Genomic DNA, 25855 nt, shown 5'->3' on the forward strand with positions numbered 1-25855 from the left:
ATCACATTAATGAAACACAATTTGGGGAAATATTTACTCTAAATATTGCTAAGTATGACTCCCAGAGGCATTCCAATAGAGGTTTTCCCCAGCACACTTTAGGATATGGCAGACCTCTTATTAAAAATTCCAAGGAAAAAATTTCATTATTTCCCTTTGGGGAAAAAAATCCATTATCATAGAAGCCTCATTGTACAAAAGTTCTTCCATCTCCCATCTTATATGGCAAAATTTTCTCCCTTCTCTTTGGAAGCAGAAAGAATCAGGTTACCACCTTTTATAAATATTTAAGATTATCCTTAAAGGAAGAACACTGAAGAGAATCATATTCCTGAGCCATAATTCAAGACAACCATTTGCCCCTAAAAAACATTAAACTATTTTCTTATTTTAAGTAATAACCTATGGTTTATTGTTTGAAATACAAGGGAGTTAAGTGTCACATTTTCACTCTGAATGTTAGATTTATTTCTTACTTCCCTATATTGAATTAATATTGACATTCAAAATAAGACTAACAGTAGACAGCAAAATAATAAATGATTAGTCCTATGAAAACTAAAATCATGGCATCCATTTCTGTCACTTCATGGAAAATAGAAGGGGAAAAATTGGAAGCACTGACAGATTTTATTTTCTTAGGCTCCAGAATCACTGGGGGTGGTGACTGCAGCCATGAAATTAAAAGACACTTGCTCCTTGGAAGGAAAGCTATGACAAACCTAGACAGTGTATTAAAAAGCAGAGACATCATTTTGTCAACAAAGGTCCATATAGTCAAAGCTATGGAAGAGACATAAGATGTCAGGGAATGTTTGACGGGAGGATTCCTACGTGCTGTCTCTCATGAGTCCTTTGTCCCTCTTCAAGCGGAACAGCACGCTGCTCCCAGGGACTGAGGTCATTGTGTGAGGCAGGCTTGGGTCTCCTTTAGTAAACATTCTCTTTAGGACAAAACTGCTTAGTCTTGTTCCCTTTTCTTGAGATATGGATTGTCTCCTGACCTTGTGGCTAACATTACCCCTTGTTCCCTTGGTAATGGTTGCTGTACGTTTGGTTTTCTGATCTCTATCATTCCCGAAAGAAGTTTCTTGTACCACGGGCTTATATATACTCATAGAAAAATCATTAAAGCACCTTTGCTCCATCAGAGCTTAGGTCCCCGGTCTTTTTTTGTCTCTTTCTTTCACTTTCTTATCATCTACTCTGTACCACCAGGTTCCAGTCCATTAAAGGACCCCAACAATAAGAGATGCAGGTTTGATCCCTGGGTCAGGAAGATCCGCTGGAGGAGGAAATGGCAACCCAGTCCAGTATCTTTGCCTGGGGAATCCCACGGACAGAGGAGCCTCGCAGGCTACAGTCCATGAGCAAGGATTTGGATACTACTGAAGTGACTTAGCACGCATGCGCATGGTTTTTCCAGTACTCATGTACGGATCGAACCATAAAGAAGGCTGAGAGCCAAAGAATTGATGGCTTTGAATTGTGGTGTTGGAGAAGACTCTTGAGAGTCTCTTGGACTGTAAGGCGATCCAACAAGTCAATACTAAAGGAACTCAACCCTGAGTATTTGTTGGAAGGACTAACGCTGAAGGTGAAGCTCCAATTCTTTGGCCATCTGATGCAAAGATCTTACTCATTGGAAAAGATCCTGATGCTGGGAAAGGCTGAAGCCAAAAGAAGAGGCTGGGGGGACAGAGGACAAGATAGTTAAATAGTATCACTGACTTAATGGCTATGAATTGGAGCAAATTCCAGGAGACAGTGATGGACAGAGGAGCCTGGAGTGCTGCAGTCCATGGGGTCACTAAGAGATGGATATCATTTAGTGCCTGAACAACAACTAAGCCCTATGAATAGGCATATAGAAGTTATTTATTGTTTTTCCCTGTTGTGGGCATTAAGCTCGAGTTTGTTTAGATGTAAAAGTCCCATGGTATTCAGCCCCATCACGTCATGGCAAATAGATGCTTGCTCCTTGGAAGAAAAGCTATGACAAATCTAGACAGCGTATTAAAAAGCAGAGACATTACTTTACTGACAGAGTCTATCTAGTCAAAGCTATGGTTTTTCCAGTAGTGATGTATGGATGTGAGAGTTGGACGGCAAAGAAGGCTGAACACTGAAGAATTGATGCTTTTGAACTGTGGTGGTGGAGAAGACTCTTGAGAGTCCCTTGGACATAAAGGAGATCAAACCTGTCAATCCTAAAGGAAATCAGAAAATTTCCTTTTCTTCTGGAATTCCATCACCTCCACTAGCTTTGTTCATAGGAATGCTTCCGAAGGCCCACTTGACTTCACACTCCAGCATGTCTGGCTCTAGATGATCACACCATTGTGATTATCTGGGTCATTAAGAGCTTTTTTGTACAGTTCTGTATATTCTTTCCACTTCTTAATTTCTTCTGCTTCTCTTAGATCCTTGCCATTTCTGTCCTTTATTGTGCCCATATTTGCATGAAATATTCCCTTGGTATCTCCAATTTTCTTGACAAGATCACTGTTCTTCCTCATTCTATAGTTTTCCTCTATTTCTTTGGACTGTTCACTTTCGAAGACTTTCTTATCTTTCCTGGTTACTCTCTGGAACTCTGTATTCAGTTGATCATATCTTTCCCTTTGTCCCTTGCCTTTCGCTTCTCTTCTTTTCTCCACTATTTGTAAGGCCTCCTCAGACAACTGCTTTGCCTTCTTGCGTGATGTGAGCCAGTCAGTTTTAGGTCTTGTTTTCACTGGCTGTATAGAGCTTCTCGGTCTTTCCAGTGGTCATGTATGGATGTGAGAGTTGGACTATAAAGAAAGCTGAGCACCAAAGAATTGATGCTTTTGAACTGTGGTGTTAGAGAAGACTCTTGAGAGTCTCTTGGACAGCAAGGAGATCCAGCCAGTCCATCCTAAAGAAGATTAGTCCTGGGTGTTCATTGGAAGGACTGATGCTGAAGCTGAAACTCCAATACTTTGGCCACCTGATGCAAAGAGCTGACTCATTGGAAAAGACCCTGATGCTGGGAGGGATTGGGGGCAGGAGGAGAAGGGGAAGACAGAGGATGAGATGTTGGATGGCATCACTGACTCAAAGGACATGAGTTTGGGTAAGCTCCGGGAATTGGTGAAGGACAGGGAGGCCTGGAGTGCTGCGATTCATGGGGTTGCAAACATTCGGACATGACTGAGCAACTGAACTGATTGATAGATCTTCTCCATCTTTGGCTACAAAGAACATAATCAGTCTGATTTTGGTATCGAACATTTGGTGATGTCCACTTGTACAGTTATCTCTTGTGTTGTTGGGAAAGGCTGTTTGCTATGACCAGCGTATTCTCTCGACAAAACTCCATTAGCCTTTGCCCTGCTTCATTTTGTACTCCAGGGCCAAACTTGCCTGTTATTCTAGGCATCTCTTGACTTCCTAACTTTGCATTTCAATCCCCTGTGAGGAAAGGCTTTTCTTTTGACCCTGTGGAGACTGTACGAGCCCAGAATTTTGGTGCAAGCGCTGTTTTCGGCGTGGATGCTTGCCACATATTCCTCAGAGCGCGCTCCTTGGTCCCTTCCTTGGGGGTGTGGCCGGGGTCACGGTGACCAGGGCTTGCAATGCATGTAGGGCAGGAGCTCCTCTTTGGGGTTGTCACCACCCTGCTGGGGGCAGGATCTTTTGCCCAGTTGTTGAAATTTCAAGCAGTTTTAAGCTGAGCTGTGAGATGGACAGGACGGGAGAGCTCCCTCTGGGAAAGAAGCAACTGCATTTTCTCTCCAAGAGCTGTTTTGTTAGTAAAGGCCATTCTGTGCGGCCGCCTGCCACTGGGTGTGCATGCCCAACGAAGACCACCACTGCGGGCCTGTCCTCTGTGCCCGCTTCCACTGTCGGGGGTGCCGTCATTGGCTTGGAGGTCCGGTAGGCCTGCGTGTGTCCTCACAAGGCCACTGGCAGGAAAACCTGCAGAAGCTGGTTCCTGTGCCCAGCGTGGGAATGCTAGTAATTTGGACCAGCCCCGCCTCCACGTGTTCACACCCATAAAGTCTGCCAAACTTGCTGCAGCTGGCACCCTGCCCCACCGTGAGCAAGCTGATAATGGGGCTGCTCTGGTGGACCCACGCCCCGTCCCTCCCTGCTGTCGACAGCATGGCTCCTGTAGCAGACCCACACGGTCCCGTGCACACCCCAGGCCCTCAGGCTGGCCGTGCAGCCAGACCGAGTCCCCTCCCCTGGTCTGTCTGCCAAAGCCGAGGTCTCAGCGCTGAGTAGCTGGGCACGCCAACAGGTGTGCCTCTGGGGCGGGGAAGTCTGGAAACGCGTCAAAGACCGCCAGTGCTGGGCTCTTTTTATCCTTCGGGGTATAGGGCAGCTTCTGCACTTGCTTCTGTAGCTCCTCTGTCCTGGCAGACCTCCCCGCCAGTGAAGGAGGTTCCCAGGATGAGCAAACATTTTCCCCAGTTCTCTCCCTGGGCAGTAGAACCTGTCCAGATTCCTCTCCTCTCCCCTTTATCTTACCTGGTTATCTGGGGGTCTCACTTGTAGCCTAGGTTGTATGAGATTTCCTGCAGACTTTCAGTATGTCTTCTGCAAGAATCGCTCCACATGTAGGTGTATTTTTTATGTACTAATATTTGTGGAAGGAGTTCCACACCCCTCTGCTCTGTCATCTTCATCCCCTTCTCTGTGTGTTTCTTTAAACAAATTGTCTCAAACATCAGAGATTGAGTCTGAGTGATCCAAAAGATCTGGGTGAGTTAGGGACCATGAGTCTGTACGTCTCACAAGTTCTGGGTGATTTTCAGGCAGCTGCTCTGTGGACCAATCTTCTGGGTAGCACTGCCTCAACATATAGCACAAAGAACGCACGAGCATTACCTGTTACTACCTAGTTAAAATTATAACATTTTAGCTCCCTCCTTAAGAGTGACTGAATCAATGTCATTTTATTCTATTGTTCACATTCACATATACTACCTACAATTTAGTAATCCAAATTGTTATTTGAATATTTAAAACTTTATATAGTATATATTACAAATAGAAAAATGGTGACACATATGTAGGTCATCTTCAAATGAAATACAATTCAAAGTTACAAAATTCCTGCTGAACGTTGTTCCTGAAGTCCTCTCTTTTTGTTAATAAAGGATGATAGAGGGGATAAAGGATAATAGCACAATTTCAACATTCACTCTCCTTTACTTAACTAGAAGACGTGATTAAAAAGAAATTCCTATGTGACTCAGACGTTAATTTAGTGCTGTTTGTCTGCTTATTCCCTAAAACAGTCTCATCCACCGCCAGCTGTATTCGCATTACATTGGGAAGTGTGATTTCAAGGGAACATCTTCCTTCTCTCTTCTCCAGCTTTCACTCCAGTGACGCTCATTAAGGAGACATTCAGACGGTCTCTGCCAGGCCCTGTGCTACACTGACAGGTCAGGCTCAGAACTCCCTGTGACACCTTCCTCTAAACATCACTGCGTCATCAGGTGTTAGTACAATGGAAACTGCCTGCCGAGACTGCAACAATTCTCCTAGGGGCTGAGAGCTCACTGTAGATTCGTCTTGATCCTTGTCATCATCATCTTCATCAATACAATGTTATTATTCATGCAGAAAAAGTCTGCAGAGCTGAAATGATGGACAACTACATCTGTGCTTCCCGTATATTAAGTAAGTTAGGCGACAAAGTGGCTGATATGCATGTAGTCATAAGCATACAGACTGGAAACCTTGAGTTTTTAGATCTAGGCAGAAAATGAAAACAAAACAAACAAACAAAAAAAACCAGGGCAAAGTTCACTTTATCAATCCAGATACCACATCATTAAACTGATATACAAGTTAATTTGAAACCATCAAGATTCAAAATAATTAAAAAAAAACTATATAAAGGGGAAAACCTCCAAATGATATTCTCCCTCATTTCCCAAATTAAATCTTTATCCAAACACTTTAAAAATAAGATATAATAAAAGATAACTCATATAGTTGGTTTCTACCTTTCCCTAGTAATTGCCATATTTCTCAGAGACACAGTAATGAGGCACCAGAGGTCCAGCTCCAAAATGGAGACTAAAATATCTATTTTAATAAAACATTTAAATTGCCTCAGTGACATCTACTGATTTTACTCATTTTTTCAAACTGTGGGTCATACTGTATAGCCCAACTTCAAAGTCTGTCCTTTCAAATTTATCTTACATCCCAGTTTTTGCTGACATTGCTAATAAACATTTTCAGCAAAGGGCTGTAATTCCTTATTAGTTTTCATCTTAGTGACGTAACCCATTAACCAAAAAAACCTCACACTATATATATCATTGGTTTGAACAAGTTAAGGAAATGAAAAAAAAAAAAGCTCTAATAACATTATACAGCAATCAAAACTTACAAATTAAGCTTGAATGTGATCTGGAAGGCTTCACATGATGTACTAAGTGCAAAAATCAGGTTGAAGTATGATGTGTTATAACAATGATAATATTAAGAAACAATCCTTCCCCAAATGAGCATATATTTTAAATATGAGTAGGAAGAAAGTGATAGAATGATACATATTAATCTGTTAATTTCGGTTGTTACCTTGGTTGTTAGTTCAGGCTAGAAACAGGAGTACAAACACATGTTGAAGGATTTTTTTCCTTTATACACTGTACTCCCTTATCTTTGAAACAACCTTTTAAAGTAGTCAATAAATAACATTTAAATGTGTCATGTGGATAACAGAGCTTAATGAACAACTCTTTCAAGAGGACTGGAACCCAGGACTGTAGGGCAGGAATGCTATACTATCTGATTTAAGTCTAAGGGGTACACTTTAAAGAGCGGAGCATCTCAAACAATTAATAAATAATCCACAAAGAAAGCGTATGTGAAAATGGTTTCCATGAGAAACACGTGGAACCTGAAAACATTGTTTTGTATAATAAACATATAATTATTGATCAAAAAGTTTTAATTAACCAAAGAAGACAAAAATTGAACTATGCAGCAGAACACAAACTTTCTACTGTATTAATTTAAAAAAATACTATAATATCATGGAAGGAGACTAATATTTATCTGAAGAAGAAACCGCATTAAAGTTTTAAATACTCATATGAATCTCATAAAAACAACATTATCAAGGCAAAAGAAATATAAAATACTCTTTTATACACTGACTTCTTTTCTTGGAAAGTTACTTTTTATGGCTTTTATTGTGAAAGACATTTAAAGATGGTGGTTGAGAAAGCACAAGTATTTCTGGGTAAGGTTGAAGACCCATTTGCTTATTATCTTTCAACTTCTGTACTATAACTCTGGCAAATTCTTCTCCTTGAATGTCAGTGGTATCTAATAACTGTCTGACTTTTGAGGTCCTTGTAGGTTTGGTACTAATGAGTTCATAGTCCTCCTTCATTATCAAATCTCTGGACAGGAGGGCGTCTAGAGATTGGTTAAGGCAGGCTTCGGTCATCTGGCTCACAATGTCTTCCCTTTTACTCTGGATCCACTGTTGGGCTATACCAGGCTGAAATCGCCCTGTAGAAAAGCAATGACAGGTAAAAAGGTGGGGACAGATATACAGCTATGAGTAAAATCAGATGAAAAACAAAATAATAAGGTGTAAAAGCTAATTTTTCTGTAATTATGCTAATATGGAACAGCAGTATTTTGAAGATGCTATTAATTTTCAGGAAACATTCAGATATTTGGGTTATCTCTTCCCTTCCCCTCCAAGAAAATGCACTGCATTTTTACTCTCTGTAAATCATGGAAGCAAATGTCACTTTTTTTCAGATTTTTTAAAAAAACAAAGGGTATTTGAATATTTGATAAATAAAAATATATTTACTTTAGTGACATATTAAGTCACACCTCCTCTGAGCACTCCCTCCCTAGACAGATGTTCATGGAATACCGTTTAGGCCTGTGTTCACATGTTAACACTCACGTCTTCAGGGACTGGAGTGCTTTCCTACTTATGGTACATATATACCATACTGAAGAACACAAAACGTTAAATAGCAAATCTATTGAATATACAGTTGTGAAGTAAACGGCATCACTTACAAAGTGTTTCACAGCACATATTTACCTGAGTTTCCCTCAGCTGAGAGAGGATTCACTATTGCTAAAGAGCATGGGGCAGTCCTGTGATCACAGAATGCTACCCGATGATCCACACAAATGTTACTGTCCTGACTGTGATTCACTGAACATTGACGCAGCACAGAAAAATCTGGAGTTTTTCCTATAAAACACAACATCTCCATTAGGGGTAGAATATTCCTATTAGCTAAAATATGAATGTCTGGATCACACAGAGGGTGGTATTTAATGTCTTAATTTTCATTGCATAAGCTCGTTCATAAACCTAACTCACAAGTAAATAGTTATTAGATCAAAAAGGTTTATGATGAATGTTTTTTTAAAACCATATTTCTGTCTGTGCTTGTCTGTCCTATATAAATTATAAATTATAGAATTTTACTTCTTTATATCATATTTTTTCTTCTGTGTCATCTTCCCCGTTCTGCACTTCAAATGTGCCCTGTGAATTTATATATATCTTTCCACAGTTTCCTTTGGCAATCTTATTAAACATCAACATCTCAATGGTCACCTCCCTTCCCAAATCCATGTAATGGAATTTTCTGTCTTCAGTGAACCTTAAGTCTTACATTTTCAACACCCTCATATATGCTAAGCACCTCAAATTGGAAAACGTTAAAAACAATTATTCATCTTAACTCTAAAACCCATTTCAACTCCTATTTCTGTTAACAGCACCAATGTTCTTCCAACTAAACTTGTTCAAAGCTTTATCTTTTTTTCCCCTATTCTCTCCTACAAATGAAAAGCTGTAAAGTCCTATCAGTGTGTCCTCCGTAACGCTTCTCACACCATTCTCCTCTTCTTATACTCTGGAGCAGGTTTCATAATTTCTCATGGAGTACATTACTAGACCAATAGTCTCCTCAGTCAGAGAAGGCAATGGCACCCCACTCCAGTGCTCTTGCCCGGAAAATCCCATGGATGGAGGACCTGGTGGGCTGCAGTCTGTGGGGTCACACAGAGTCGGACATGACTGAGCGACTGAGCAGCAGTAGTCTCCTAACTGGGCTCCCCACCTTGAATCTCCTTTCCCTTCCAAAATATCCTACACAATCCAGCCAGGATGAATCTTTCTAAAGAAAAGAGTTTATCATGTCACACACACCCTTGCTCAAAAATCTGCAATAGTTGCTTCCTACCCAAGCAAATGAGTCCAAATGGCTTAGCCTAGTATTAGAAATCGTCCTGATGACTCCACCCTCCTCATCTTTGATTACCTTTCATTCACCATCTTCGCCAGCTAGACCCAACTACTCACTGTTCTCTGGGTTTTCTTGCTTCTTTGCCTCTATGTAGTTCCTTTTGCCTGGAATGCCCATCCTTTATAACTATAGGTCCAACTTTCAGCCAGAAATAATTTCTTCATGATGACAACATGGTGTAGTAGAGTAACATGAAAATGTTTATCAAAAAGACCTGGGTTCAAATCTTGGATGTGCCAGTTACTAACTATGTGATCCAGCAGTCTTGGTCTTAAGAATCTGTAAAATGAGGAATATCTCCCTCACAAGGTTGTTGTGAAAGTACTTATAAGAATGTTACTTTTCCACTATACTACCATAGCGCTACATCCCTATATCTCATACAGCATATTGCTTTTTATCTACTGCTATGGTGATTTAGAAATATTTTTCTTATAAGATATTTTAATAAATATCTTTCTGTGGTGTCTAACAGAATGCCTTTATATGTAAATGCATCTGTTTAACGTCCTATACTGTTTTCACATCTTCAGACTGTCACTTTAAAAAACAAGTTATGAATGCAAACCAAAGACATGTTCCATACGAACCATGGCTACCTGCAAGAATATGGTCTGGTAAGAAAATTGAAAACTTATAAGTAATAACTGACTGAAAAATATACACACCAGATGAAAAGTCATTGTCTTGAGGAGCTGACAGGGACCTTGAGGTTCCAGGAGAACCACTAGTTTTATGGAGCTGAGAGGATCCACACGATTCCTAAAATAAATAGAAGATAAATTATTTATGTTAATGCAAAATTATTCAGAAAGTTGTACAGCTTTAATTTCTAAACAGGTCTTGCTTTTGGCTTATTATAAACAAAGAATCAAGACTAACACAAATTATACTTTACCAAATTAAACACATGTATGAAATAACAAAAAGCAAAGTGAACTTGATTTATCAGGTCGATTGGGTGGGTGGGGCAATAGTTAAATATACTAGAAATCATTATTTTTTCAATATTTTGTATATAATCTCACAGACTGTCCAGCTGATAAAAAACTTGAGATCTGTAACTCTGATTACCTAATATTGATTCAGATCAAATGCCTATTCTCAAGCCTCAGGTTCCTTCAACATGGAGGAGCAGAAACTCACGGAAGAAGTAATACTGAACTTGGACCCAATCCTAGCTGTGCCATGGAGTCACTGCCTAACCTCTGACAAGGCATTTACATAATCTGGTTCTCAGGTTCTTTCCGTATACCTATCTAAAACCGTGCATGTATGGGCTCAAAGATTCAAGAGACAGCACATGTAAAGACTACATACTGTGTGTTATGGTTCATTTTGAAGGTATTATTACTTTTCTGAATCCATAAAGAGAACATATCTTATATGTTCCTAAAAGAAATGATTAATGTGAAATAATTCTGAATAAATGCTACTAAAGAAATCCTTCTATTTGAACAGCCACCTAAATGGCATTTTCCCTTTATCCAGTCATTGTAAAAAGTTAAGAACAAGGCAGGTAGTACAGCTTATAGTGGCAGAGTGTATCAGTGATTTGCCTGTGTACTACCCTGGGACACCAGTCTTCACATAAAACGATGACAGGGACAGAATTCAACGCCCAAGAAAGAAGTGAGCACTGTGATTTGATGAGATGAACCAAACTGGAGACTGCCATCTTAAAATCCTAAAACCTCCCTGGACTTGAGCTTCTCATCTATAAAAGAGTGAGATAGACTAAATGATTTTTCATGTTCTTGTCACATTTTGAGTTTAATTAGCATAGTTTTTTTTTTTTTTTTTTACCTCCTGTGGACCAGAATTTACAGGTATGTTTGGAGATAACTCCCTTTTCTTCTTGTCACTTAAGTGAACAGTTCTTGAAGCATTCTGTAACTGAAATACATACATACATGTGTTTGAATTAGAGGTGATTAGAAAGTTATATGAGTAAAATACAATCTACTTAACATATTTTATATGTTTATGCAAAATCAATGGAAAGAAAAGCTCAATCAGTTGAGAATATAATATCTAACTTAAAGGTAGAGATAGTGTAGAATAGGGGAAATAACTTTAGAGATATATGCTTTGAATTCTGTCTCATATTAACTGGTTACCTTGAACAGATTCATCCTTTAAAATGGAATGATATTTACATGCAGGATCATTCCAGAGATTTATAAAGTACCTAGTTCAAACTAAGTACTTTATATATTTCAATTTGTGTGTATATCTATCTATCCATAATTATTAAGCATTTACTATATTTTAGGCACCATGATTCTAAGTACTATTATTATTTCTATTTTAATGATAAGAAGTTGAGGGCTGGACTAAGTAAAGGAGGCAGAGTGACCTAACAGAATGATGGGGGCCAAACAGATCTGACTTAGAATGCCAGGAATCCTGTCTGAGTCAGGGCATGAGACTTAATCTTACTTTACTTATCTGTAAACTGGAGATAAGAATATTATTTTTGTGGATTACTGCAACGAGGATTAGAAGTAATACATGCAGAGGCCTTAAGATTACTTTGTAAGCATTCAATAAATGATATCCATTAATAAGCAGATGATTTATTTAAATGCTATGCCTTTGTAGTAAAATCATCTAGTGATTCACGCCTGTCTCTTTAGGCCAGGTTTGGATTAGTCCCCATCACTACTGAGTGATTTAAAAACAAACCCATCAGTCTGTTTTTCTTCCCCAAACCAACACAATACCAGCTGCTCTACAGAACTTTAGAAATTGGTGGGATCCATACCCAGCCCTTCATTATTCATACTTAACAACTGTCTGATCTGTAACATGTCTAAGAACTTTTAAGAGAAAAAACTACTATCCATCTGTGTACATAATCTATCTGAGAGTACTTTGTATACAGCAGTCCAATGAACATGTTAAACAGATTTTTATATGAACCTTTTAAATTCATGTTTAGATCCATTTCTGTTATATAAATCTTTTCTGTGCTTTTAAATTTATTAAAATATTTATGATAATCTTTATGATTATGCAATATCATCAATTACAAACATCATTTTTCATAACTGATCAGTTAATTCAAATTATTTATGAGTCAGACCCTAGAAAGAAATACAATGAAATATGAAGAAAAAACTTTGATTCAGTTTTTACTATTGAAGATATGAGATGCTATCCATGAAAACATGTATTATAGGAGCCAGTTCAAAGAAAAAATGAAAGTTCAAACAAAACAACTCACCCCAAATGGTGATCTTTGTTTTCAGAAGTTTCTTCATGAAAAATCTTATTATCTTATTAAATTTGTATTCTATTCTTGGCCCTGCCATTAGTTAGCTGTGTAGAGTGTTATATGACTTACTTCCCTATACCTCAGTTATTTCATCTATAAAATGGAGATGATATTCTTTCCCTAAGAGTTTTAGAGAATTGATACCAAGATTCCAAAAAAAGAAAAATGTAACTAAAACAGCTCTGAGTGAAAACAATACCTCAACTTAAAAATACTGACTAAAGATAGTAATGCTATTATTAAATGATATTCAAGTATTTGAAAATACACACTTTATTTAAGAAGTAAAAATTTCTCCCCCAAATTAACAGTTTTAAATATAGATCCTAGTATTTAAGTTGGTTGGGGACAAAAAAGGAACTGAACTGCTTCTCTTCCAGTTCAGTTTTTTATAATCAAGGTAGAAAAGGTACAAGAAAACAGATCCTTTTATCCACCTTTGCTTGGCAAAAGAGCAGCAAGTTGTAAGGAAAGAAAAGGGAACTGAAAAGACAAAGCAAAAAGAAATATTATCAGAAGTCTGTTTCTACTGCGAAGTGGAGAGACTGGAATGTTCTGGAAAAAGACTACCTATTCAGAAGCAGGGAAGTCAACGAAAATTTATCAAAATATTAAAACACAGTTCCTCAAAACATTCAGGCACTAATACTGCCAACATCAATTTTAAGTTTGAGTGAGGGCAGTTGTTTCCTTTATGTACTTCCCTTTTAAACCAAAATTTTATGGTTATCCTTTATGCGCTTCCCTTTTAAACAAAAATTATGTTAACAGATCCACAAACTGCAAGAGGCAAGCAATGTCATTTAGTGATAAATCTATGGTAGATTATGCCTGTCACAGCCTAACAATTCAGCTAATGAATGACGTTTTTATTATCATATTCCAAATGCTATTTCGTGAAACCCAGCAAGTGTTAAACTAAGCTGCCTTGTCCCTAAAGGACTGTAGTTGCTCTTTAAAACAATTTTTAATAACAGCAAGAAAACCCTGAAGTAATAGGTCCCTTCCATTGTTCTTCTGATTTACAAGAGCCATAAAGAGTAAATAAGACAACCACTCTAGGTAATTCATATCAACTGCTACTTTGGTCCCTGCAACATGGAGTGTCTGAGTGGGAAAACACAAATAAGCAATAAAACATTCACATTTTGGTCTCAATTATTAATAAAAACTCTATAGCTTAATTGGCAATAAACCTCTGAAAAACCCAAGAAACCTGAATAAAGATAAGTACAATAATCCAGGCATCTTTTACTCTGTATGTATCAAAACTTTAGGGAAATAAACATTGATTAAACAATAACAACAACTGTGGTAATTCAGGGTAATAATTATACACAACAGGCACTCATTGCACATTTCAAATTTACATTTGATATATGCGAGGTCCGAAAATGTCTTGGAAATCTGGAGGTGGCTGTTTGAATGAAATGGAGAAGTTCTTTGGTGACAGATTTAAGACTGCATTCATACTCTCTAATAAATTCTACTGCCTCAGTACTGTAGCCTATATCTGTGGAAGGTGTAAAACTAAAGGAAAAAAAAAAACTAAAGTCTCCACGACTTAAAGTTTTAAATTTCTAACATTTCATATGACAATTTACCTTTGTTTTCTTTAGCTGAATAACAGCTTCAAGAAAAGTTATCTCTTCAAATGTTCTCAAAACCGGTTCAAGTTCTATTAAACATTCTAAATAAGAAAAAAAGAGCTCAGGTTGCTTATAACCATTAAAATGAAAAACATAAATGCTAACATTACGTGATAAGGCCTTTTAAAGTCAATTTTTTCCCAAACTGATGACATTCAAAATCATTAGAAGGTTTACTGCCAAAATAAGAATGTTTATTATAGGCATAAAGATAGATATATCTAAATAAAGACAGATCAACGGAATATAACTGAGAGTCTAAAAATAAGCCTTTGCAAGTATGGTCAATTATTCTTTGACAAAGCTGCTAAGATAATTCAACGAAGAAAGGACAGTCTTTTCAACAAATGTTGGATACCCACACGAAAACAGATTTTAGACTCTTACCTCACAACATACAAAGAATTAACTTGAAATGGACTATGCACCATGGACAGAGTAGCCTGGAGGGCTACAATTTTAAGTTTGAGTGAGGGCAGTTGTTTCCTTTATGTACTTCCCTTTTAAACCAAAATTTTATGGTTATCCTTTATGTGCTTCCCTTTTAAACAAAAATTATGTTAACAGATCCACAAACTGATCCCCATTCCATGGGGATCCACAAACAGATCCCCATTCCATGGGGTTGCAAAGAGTGGGACAGGACTGAAGTGACTTAGCATGCATACACTGACTATGCACCTAAATGTAAATATAGGTGGAAATCTTCATTGCCTTGAGTTAGGCAAATAATTCCTAGGATATGGTATCAGAAACAGGATCTATAAAATATCTTTGATAACTGGACTTCAAAAAAGTCAAAACACTTACATTAAGAAAAATGATGCATTAAGAAAAACAATGCTATTAAGAAAAATGAAAAGACAAGCCCCAGACTAGGAGAACACTTTTACTTATCATGGATCTGGTAAAGAACTTACATCTAGAATACAAAAAGAACTCTAACAACTTAAGACAAATAACCCAATTTAAAAATGAGAAAAGGATTGAATTTCAGCAAAGGAGACACACAGATAGCTAACATGAAAATATGCTTAAACACCATTAGTCATCAGGAAATGCAAATTAAAACTACAGTGAGGTATCACTCCATACTCACTAAAATAGCTGTAATTAAAAAGACAGACAATAACAAGTATTGACAATGATGCTGAGAAAAGGAAAACCTCACACATTGCTGGTAGGAATGTATCACGATGCAGCCGCTTTGGAAAACAGCTTGGTGATTTCTTTAAAATGAAGGATAAATTTACCACACAACCAAGCAATGCCACTCATAGGTCAGAGAAACAAAAACATATGTTCACAAACACATGTGCATGTGAACAGTCATAGCAGGATGATTAATAATAGCCAACAAGCAGAAACAGCTATAATTCTGCTATTACTACAATAATACACATACATGCTGCTCAAGGGAGAGGTCAGGGCTCCAGAAATAAAACTGAGCATCAAGAAGGTAGAGATGGTATGAAAGCCATGGTTTGGACTGGATCATCTAGGGAGAAAGTGCAGATGGAAAACAGTAAAGGACCATATTAAGCTCTGAGCCATTCCAACAGTTAGACGCTGAGCAGAGGAAGAAAAAAAGAGAGAGAGGAAGAGACAATAATAGGGAGGGAGCGTGGTCTCTGGTGCCTTGGAAGCTATCAGAGGGAAAGTTTTGAGGAGGCAGAGAGTCAGCCAGGACTCTTCTGCTGAGAGGCTAAGTGAGATAATCAGTATTTCAACACTGCTTTCCTTGGTAACTTGATCAAACATAGCTTTAGTGGCAATATGAAACAGAAGACTGCTGTAAGTCTGTTAATAAATAAACTAGAAGGGAAGAAGTAGAGACAACAGTATGGACAATTCCTACAAAGTGTTAGATCTAAATGCGAGTGGAAAAATTAGGTGGTAGCTGAAGGATGATGTGGGGTCAAGAATTTTTATCCTATATAAAGATAGGATCTAACAGTATAATAGATCTGTATGACAGATGAGAGATCCAGTACACAGGCATAGACTGGCAATGAAAGAGCAGAAAGAATGTTAAGGAACAGAATGCTGGAGAGAGGAAGAGAATGGCATCCAGAGTAGAAGAAACACTGCTTCGAGTTGTATAAAAACACTCTTCTTTCCACTGTAAAAGAGACAGGCAGTAAGACGGGTCAAGTACAGCTAAGCTGGTAGATCTGGTAGTGGAACTACGAGGGAATTCTCTCTCATGGTTTCTACTTTCTCAGTGCTCAAAAGAAACATGGAACATGGGGTGTAGGAAGCTTAAGAAGGGAAGATAAGGTACAATATGGATTACCTGTCTTCTCTTCCTGAGTTCAGAATCTATTAAGCAAAGCTACCCAATTATGACAGATGGTGATCAAAATACCACCTTTATTACAGATAAAGCTAAATGGAATTATGTCCCTTTTTAGATATGTAGCATATGGGCTTACTAGCAATATTTTGCCCCTTCAACTGGGTTTTACTCACTCAGCTACAGGCCTCACCTGCTTCCATATGGGGAAGCAGAAAAATGTATGCATCTTTTAGACAAGCTTACTTCCAAAAGTAGGAGAAAACTGAGAATGGATTAGCTAAGTATAGTTTTTCTCCAAAATTAATGAATGAGCAGGAGTGTTGAAGGGCAGACAGAAGCTGGAAATGTTCCTCCCATGCTTTTCTTCTTGGAGATTGAAACAGGATTGCATCTCCACTTTGGGAACATAAAGTATGGGACTTATGCATCTCCTGCAGTAGTTCAAGATGATCATCTAGGACAGCAATTTTCAAACTTTTGGGTCTCAGAACTCTTCAAAATTATCCCAAAGAGCTTTTGTGTATGTTGATCATATCTACTGAGATTTACTATATTAGAAATTAAAACTGAGACCATTTTAAAACATCAGAGTATATGAAAATACATGACATTATCCCAATGATATCATTACACCTCATTTAGTCTCTGGAAACTATTTTTCCAGAGGATGAGAGTGAAAAGGGAAAATAATACCTTAATGTTTATTATTTTGAAAAAGTTTTGATTTTGTGAATCCTTTATAAGTCTCAGGGACCAACCCCACCTCCAGGGGTCCCTGTACCACAACTTAAGATAGGTGATCTATGAGAATGTATTTGAAAACATACCAGAATGCTAAGTAGTGTTCAGACTTCAGTTTTAGCTATTAAAGAGAAACCAGCGAATTTCATTTCTGGACAAGATGAAGCAACAAGGACCAATCCATCCTCCTGTCTTAAATGCCCGACAGTCAGACAAAACGCATGAAACAGTGGGTATGAAGACACTAGATATCAGGCAACAAAAAGGGACAGTGATCTCTGAGTGACAAGAGATAACTGAGGTGAGCCCTGCCACACAGCCTGACTGCCCAAGCATCCTGACCTGAGAGTTTCCAGCTATACTACAGGGACGGGCAAATAAGGTGAAGCCTGGTGGAACCTCAAAACTGAAGACACAGGGCTTAGAGTCAGGGTAGACCAAGGCAGATAGAGTTTATGGGACAGTGTAGGAAAGAGGAGAAGTACGCGTAGAGAGAACTCCAGAGATCTGCAGAACACTCCTCTCAAATATTCAGCAGCACTGACCAATGCAGGACGTAGAACTCACTAAGCCAAAGGCCAGTGTTTTCAATGAACAATAGGGAAAAGCTAGGAAGTCTGTAGAGAAGTTAAGTAAGTTAAGTATATCTTCCTGGCCCAAAGAATCTGCGTGCAATGCAGGAGACGAGGGTTTGATCCCTAGGTTGGGAAGATCCCCTGGAGAAGGGAATGGTTACCCACTTGAGTATTCTTGCTGGAGAGAAGTAAAGTAAGTTTTGACTAATGGTATGATCTTCAGAAAAGCTAGAATCTTTAGGGAATGGAGAAGAATTACAGTTTGAAAGTGGCACTGGGGACAAAGGAGATATATGTATCTGCTATTAAATGGTGCTTGGAAATAAGAGATAAAATGCTAATCCATTATTACAGCAAATTTTGATTTTTTTTAAGTACAATGCTGATGAGCACTAGACATAAGTTTGGAATGCAAAATATATTTCATTATTTTTCTAGTTGGAAAGAAGATTCCCAGTCTATAGCTTGTCTTTTCATTTTATGTAGCATCTTTTGAAGTGTAAAAATTTTCAATTTCTTTGAAATTCAATTATCAAAATTTTTTAAAATAGATCTTGTTTTTGATGTTATATATAAGGAGCTCTTGGGTCAACCCAAGGTCATGAAGATTTTCTTCTATGTTTATATTCAAGTGATGATCCATTCTACCTCTGAAATATACCTTAATTCTATCTGATTTTTTGATTTCCAGGATTGGTCTAGAGATTCTACTCTTGCCCTTCTCCAATCAATTTTTTTACACAGCAGCAAGTAGCTCCTAAACTTTAAATTTATCATGTTCTTTCTCTGAAAACTTGTATTTGGAATAAACTTCTAATCTTTTAATGATAGCCAACAGTCTCTCCTTACTACTTCAATCTCATCTAATAAAAATGACTGAATTAAAAAAAAACAACAACAAACTTTTGACTTCGTCATCTAACTTGTGTGACTGTTCAAGGAATACTTTATTTACAGCATATTCGCTATTTTTGTAATTCAAAAGGTCCAGATTAAAACTGTACACTTACTTAAGAAAGACGGTCTTTCATCTGGGTTCTGCGCCCACCCACTTTCTATCAGGGAGACCATCAGCGCTCGATGAGGTATATCAGACGGCAAGCTCTCTTCATTAGTGTCAGGTCGATGTCCTTGCGACACACCATACATAATCTGCAAAGGGTTAGTGACGTCTGCCAAAGCAAACGGAGACACACTTCATTCATCAGAAGCATATTATGGTCTCATGCATTCATCACATTCTAACCTCACCCAGATGAAAATAGGAGAAATCTTAAAAACCTGAGGAAGAATTCATTACCTCCCTTTCTGTCAAAGGAATATTTACATCCCAGCTATTCCCAGACTTACAGGAGGAGTTTATAGCTTCACCTCTTTAATTCTGGGCTTGGCCGCGTGATCTGACTGGGCCAATGGAATGTGAAGACAGCAGAGCAAAGCAGAGCTGAGCAGAGCTGAGCGGAGCTAGCAGAGCAGGGAAGAGTCACAGCAACTAGCCGTCTAGTGTGGACAAGAGACATTATCACGTTCAGTCTGTCAGCTGCCAAGACTCTGAGGCTGTGACACAGCAAACTGACCTGAACGGACCTCAAAGAAACAGAGAGCATTATCAGAAAATGTGCAAATTATTCTTCAATGTCTGCTGGTCTTTAGAAGGAGCACTAATTAAATTTTCATATAAAGAATTTTGTAGTTGGAATGAACCTTAGAAATAAGAATTCAAAATTCTTATTTTGCGGATGAAAAAAATGAGGACTTAAGAGATTCAGCAGCTTAATAATGGAGTTAATTACTATCAGAACAAAATGAATCTATATTTTTCCAATCTTTAATTCAGTATTTTCCAATATACATGGGATTCACATTGATAAACTATTATGCTTTCCTAGTGTGTTTTCCACAAAATGAGTGGTAGGCAGATTTAAAATAGGTGATTTTTATTCAGACAGTTCTGAGTATGATTTACCAACGTGATGGCATAATAAGGAAGTCAAAGTACACTTACCTTCAAAAGGCTGTTTTCTGGATAAGACTTCCCAGGTAATAACTGCATAGCTGTTTAAGATAAAACATACATATAGTAACTATGCATAATAAACTAAATAGTACCGATTTTAAAAGCTGACAGTGGAGATACCAGTTTTGAAAATAGTAATGTAGTGAAATGCTGCTTAAAGAATCACTATATAGAACCAAGATGCTGAATATTTGTATACAGTTTTACTTTGAAAGGAAAATAATTCAATTTGAAAAATTAGGAAATTAGTACAATAAAAACAAAGTAATAGGCAAGCAATATAACTTGTGGATGATTCATTAATACTATGTCCTTTAATTACATGATTCTATTATTCACACAAAATAAAGAGTAATAAAAAAGACTGTCTCAGGTAGCCCTATTCTACTGACTTTTTTCTGGTGTGAGTACTGTCTCCTTTGGTAAAGTTACATGTTATTCACACTGTTTCCCTCCCTCTCTCAAGGTCACATATGATTAAAAACCCCCGAATATTACAAATTAATAGAATAATAGACATGTTTTAATATTTTTTAAGGATGTAAAAGTAGCTTAAAGCGAGGCACCTTTATTTTTATATTTTTTTATTTTTACTTTTTGACTGCTCTGCACAATTTGAGAGATCCATTTCCCAACCAGGGATTAAACCTGGGTCATGGCAGCGAAAGCCTGGAATCTTAAATCACTAAGATGCCAGGGAATTCCTTAAAGCAGGGCATTTTTAATTTGAAAAATATTAACCACTGTCTCTAATCTATTTTCACCACACCTATAAGAGCAGCATAAAAATCATACTTTTAAACTGTAGCTTCAAAAAAAAAAATAATAAACTGTAGCTTCAAAACTCTGATTGATTAATATTATGGAGAAGGAAATGGCAACCCACTCCAATACTCTTGCCTGGAGAATTACATGGACAGAGGAGCCTGGTGGGCTACAGTCCATGGGGTTGCAAAGAGTCAGACACGACTGAGCGACTTCACTTCACTTTAGGCAAAGTTAACTATGAGCAAAAGTAACATACTGTACCTATATATATCATGCTTGACAGAAGCCCTTGCTTTCTGTCCGGGTTCATAGTTTTCAGGTGGCATATAGACAATTGTCCCTCCTTCTGGTGCCGACTTACTACTTCGTGATTGTGAGAGGGACATCATACGCCATTTTGATAAACCAAAATCTGCAATCTGGAGGGGAAAAGAGTAATTAAAAAATTTTCTTTTTTAAAAATCCAGGAATTGTTTGCCTTTCTTTATATTTATAGTGTTTAGACATGAGACCAGAATAAATGCTATACATACACATATGTATTAATATTTTATTTCTATATATTCCACCAGTCTCTTAACAAATTGGATTCCATAGTGCTGAACCCGACAACTCTAGAAGCAACACAAACTGACTTAAGAGTTCAGCATAAAAACTAAGATTTGAAAAATTTAATAGAAGTATTTTTTGCATTTAGAATAAAAGAATAGAATGAGTATATCCATTTTACTTTTTGTGACAGGTAGCTTTATATCACGTGCTTTCAAAATTTACCTATACCTCACAAAACTGCTAAACTACTCATATCTAATATGACTGTCACTGTGCATATATTCTTTATATGTGCTTAAAATACTACTTTTATATTTTGAAATAAGTAAAATTCCATTAAAGTGTAACTCATTATTATATGACTTTTGCTTACCACTAAAAGAATATCTGTTGACAACAGTGTAGTTAGCAATACAACATATTTATGTCCATGCCAAGTGGTACCTAAAGAATTGTCAGTGACTGACATTCTGTACTTTTGACATGTCCTTTATAGTTCACTTCAGTTGAAAATTTTGTGCAGATACTACACAATATTTTGTAACTACCTAAAATGCTCTAATATTTTTAAAAAGGGAGACAAAAATGTAAGAACAGAAACAATATTTAATGAACAAAAAAGTATAAGGAAAGCTTTGAAGACATTTAATTTAAATTACTTAGACCTTAAACTGCGCCATTTAGGAGTTGACAGAGTGGAATGAGCTCCATCCGCCATCCACCATACCATTTGTGTTTCAATCGCTTAACTCTTAAAATACTTACAAGCTTTAACAGAAGAAATAATTTCTTTAGTGTTTAGATGAATTTGAGATTAAAAAATTATAGCCCCACTCCAAAAAGGGACGGAGGACTACACAAATCTTTCATATATTACTATAATGAAAGGGTAAACTTAAGAAAAAAAATTAGAAAAGACCAAGAGAAAAAATGGTGCCATGATATGAAGAGCTAAACTGGACTGATTTCTAAAGGCGATGCAAGATGTTCTTTAGTCACTAAGTCGTCCAGCTCTTTTACAACCCCATGGACTGCAGCATGCCAGGCTTCTCTGTCCAGGGGACTTCCCAGCAAGAACACTGGAGTGGGCTACCATTTCCTTCTCCAGGGGACCTTCCCAACTCAGGGACTGAACCCAAGTCTTCTGCATCAGAGGCAGATTCTTAACCACCTGAGCCACCAGGGAAGCCCCACTCAGAAGAGTATTTGACACATAACGGGTGAACCATGTGTGTTAGTATTATTAATGTTTTATATACAGGAATAAACCTCTAAAGCTTGCTCTTATTCACACAATACCAACAACAGAGAATGCAGTTTGAGGGTCTTTAATCTAAACTTTTAGGTGTAATTAAGACTCTGGGCCTCTTGAGAAACCTATATACAGGTCAGGAAGCAATAGTTAAAACTGGACATGGAACAACAGACTGGTTCCAAACAGGAAAAGGAGTACATCAAGGCTGTATATTGTCACCCTGCTTATTTAATTTATATGCAGAGTACATCATGAGAAACACTGGGCTGGAAGAAGCACAAGCTGGAATCAAGATTGCCGGGAGAAATATCAATAACCTCAGATATGCAGATGACACCACCTTATGGCAGAGAGTGAAGAGGAACTAAAAAGCCTCTTGATGAAAGTGAAAGACGAGAGTGAAAAAGTTGGCTTAAAGCTCAACATTCAGAAAACTAAGATCATGGCATCTGGTCCCATCACTTCATGGGAAATAGATGGGGAAACAGTGGAAACAACATCAGACTCTATTTTTTTGAGCTCCAAAATCACTGCAGATGGTGATTGCAGCCATGAAATTGAAAGACGCTTAGTGGCTCAGAGGGTAAAGCGTCTGCCTGCAATGCGGGAGACCTGGGTTTGATCCCTGGGTTGGGAAGATCCCCTGGAGAAGGAAATGGCAACCCACTCCAGTATTCTTGCCTGGAAAATCCCATGGACGGAGGAGCCTGGTAGGCCACAGACCATGGGGTCGCAGAGTCGGGACACAACTGAGTGACTTTGCTTGCTTGCTACTCCTTGAAAGGAAAGTTATGACCAACCTAGATAGCATATTAAAAAACAGAGACATTACTTTGCCAACAAAGGTCCATCTAGTCAAGGCTATGGTTTTTCCAGTGGTCATGTATGGATGTGAGAGTTGGACTGTGAAGAAAGCTGAGTGCCAAAAAATTGATGCTTTTGAACTGTGGTGTTGGAGAAGACTCTTGAGAGTCCCTTGGACTGCAAGGAGATCCAACCAGTCCATCCTAAAGAAGATCAGTCCTGGGTGTTCATTGGAAGGATGATGCTGAAGCTGAAATTCCAGTACTTTGGCCACCTCATGTGAACAGTTGACTCACTGGAAAAGACCCTGATGCTGGGAGGGATTGAAGGCAGGAGGAGAAGGGGATGAGAGAGGATGAGATGGCTGGATGGCATCACCGACTCGATGGACATGAGTTTGAGTAAACTCCGGGAGTTGGTGATGGACAGGGAGGCCTGGCGTGCTGCGATTCATGGGGTCGCAGAGAGTCGGACACGACCGAGTGACTTAACTGAACTGAACTGAACTGAAGACTCTGGGCAACTGTATCCCAGTTACTGTTACTTGCCACTCTCACTCATCCTCTAAAAGCAGAAACAGTGCTCCAGTTACACACTGGCTAGGATAATAAGCATTACTATGAGAAGGCAAAGAATGCTGAGTGCCAAAGAATTGAGGTTTTCGAACTGTGGTACTGGAGAAGACACCTGAGAGTCCCTTGGATTGCAAGGAAGTCAAATCAATCAATCCTAAAAGAAATCAACCCTCAATATTCACTGGAAGGACTGATGCTGAAGCTGAAGCTCAAATACTTTGACTACCTGATGCGAAGAGCTGACTCACTGAAAAAGACTCTGATGCTGGGAAAGACTGAAGGCCAAAGGAGAAGGAAGTAAGATAGCATCGCCTACTCAATGGCCATGAATTTGAGGGAACTCTGGCAGTTGGGGAGGACAGAGGAGCCTGTGTGCTGCAGTCCATGGTGTCACAGAGGCCAACACAACTTAGCGACCGAACAACAACAGGTTCTTACACTGGAACCATGCATTGCAAACTACGGGGCTAAATACTGGTTTGAATACAGTGCTGCAGAAAATGTATTCTTAGTTTGCTTATGTGCTCCTTTTACTTCACATTTGTGTTTTGAAACCTTATCTAGAAAAATTAATCAGAATTCCCTTTATCAGTTAATTTAGTTTGGTTTTCAATGAATGAAAGAAATGAAACTACATTTCTTCCCCTTCTCTATCACAAACATCATATACAAAACACATGATTCATTAAATCTGGATCTTGCAAAGAAGAGAAAAAGTGAAGAATATGAGAGGGATACAAGTTCTATGATTTCTTGAGGATCCTGAAATATTTGTCATTCAACAGTAAAGACAGAGAATAGGAACTTTTCATTTCTACACAAGATCTTAACATACATTTTAAACGTAACAGATCTGTTTAGTTAAAAACAGATGATAACACAACAAGAATTTATTGTATAGCACAGAAAACTATATTCAGTATCTTATAATAACCTATAAAGGAAAATAACCTGAAAAATATATAAAATTGAATCACTTTGCTGTATAACTAAAACTAACATAATACTGTAAATCAACTACACTTCAATTAAAAAAATTTTAAAAATCAGAGGAAATTCAAAACACTTTGTTCATAAAAATCATCTCTAATCCTACCACCCTATCAGAATAGCTATTTTCATTTACATAGTATTTCATAATACTATCTGTCTCTTTAAAACTATGATGTTATCATTAGTAAGAAGCTATGGGAAGACCTTCCAAGCAGTCTGGTTTCCACACAGGACTGACAAAATAGTAAAGAAATCAGACATGGTACACATAAATATTTATTTCAAAAAAGCCTATCATGGGTTCATTTGTATTTAAGGTGCACAAATAGATACTGAGACTTCCCTGGTGGCTCAGATGGTAAAGCGTCTGCCTGTAGTGTGGGAGACCTGGGTTCAATCCCTGGGTCAGGAAGATCTCCTGGAGAAGGGAATGGCAACCTACTCTGGTATTCTTGCCCACCCCCATCCCCCCCAAAAAAGGGGTTCAATGGAACACTGGAGAAGGAAATGGCAACCCACTCCAGTACTCTTGCCTGGAGAATCCCATGGAGGGAGAAGCCTGGTAGGCTACAGTCCATGGGGTCGCAAAGAGTTGGACACGACTGAGCGACTTCACTTCACTCAACAGATACTGACCAGCAGACCAACAAATTGAATGTATTCTTTTGAAAGCAGAAAAGTCTTGATTGATCTTAACTAGTAGTAAATATTTTTTTTCTAGATACTATTAATATGTTTCTGATTAACATTACAGTGAGAAAATTTACTTAAAACGAACAAGGTGTGAGGTTCCATTTAATCTCATTAAGTACTACAAGAGATTTTTTTGTATTTCATTTAAATGACTTTCAAGAAGACAGGTAGATAGGATAACTTAATTTTTCATGAGTCATGGAAACTATGACTTTTAAAGGACATTTATAAAATAAGTAGTAGAGACACACAGGATACATATAAAAGTGTCACTAATTTATAAGAACCGTATTAGAAAGGTCACAGTTTTGTATGTGCTAAGAGTAATAAAAATTAAAACACACACACACACACACACAAAGCC

The 25855-nt window shown here is 37.9% G+C and overlaps 1 protein-coding gene across 1 annotated transcript in view; it reads right to left on the reverse strand.

Annotated features, from left to right (window-relative positions):
* Positions 1–5771: 5771 nt before the first annotated feature.
* The window catches only part of RIPK2 (receptor interacting serine/threonine kinase 2), a 36013-nt gene continuing 15929 nt past the window's right edge, over positions 5772–25855 (reverse strand). The window contains exons 4-11 of the mRNA XM_043880021.1: positions 20881–21038; positions 19840–19889; positions 18845–19006; positions 14175–14260; positions 11097–11186; positions 9959–10052; positions 8069–8224; positions 5772–7512 (exon numbers count right to left, since the gene is read on the reverse strand). Of these exons, the coding sequence (XP_043735956.1) occupies positions 7169–7512; positions 8069–8224; positions 9959–10052; positions 11097–11186; positions 14175–14260; positions 18845–19006; positions 19840–19889; positions 20881–21038 (1140 nt within the window). The 3' untranslated portion in view covers positions 5772–7168. The remainder of the gene's footprint in view (positions 7513–8068; positions 8225–9958; positions 10053–11096; positions 11187–14174; positions 14261–18844; positions 19007–19839; positions 19890–20880; positions 21039–25855) is intronic.

This window comes from Cervus elaphus, chromosome 21 (assembly GCF_910594005.1).
Source record: "Cervus elaphus chromosome 21, mCerEla1.1, whole genome shotgun sequence".
Lineage (NCBI taxonomy): Eukaryota > Metazoa > Chordata > Mammalia > Artiodactyla > Cervidae > Cervus > Cervus elaphus.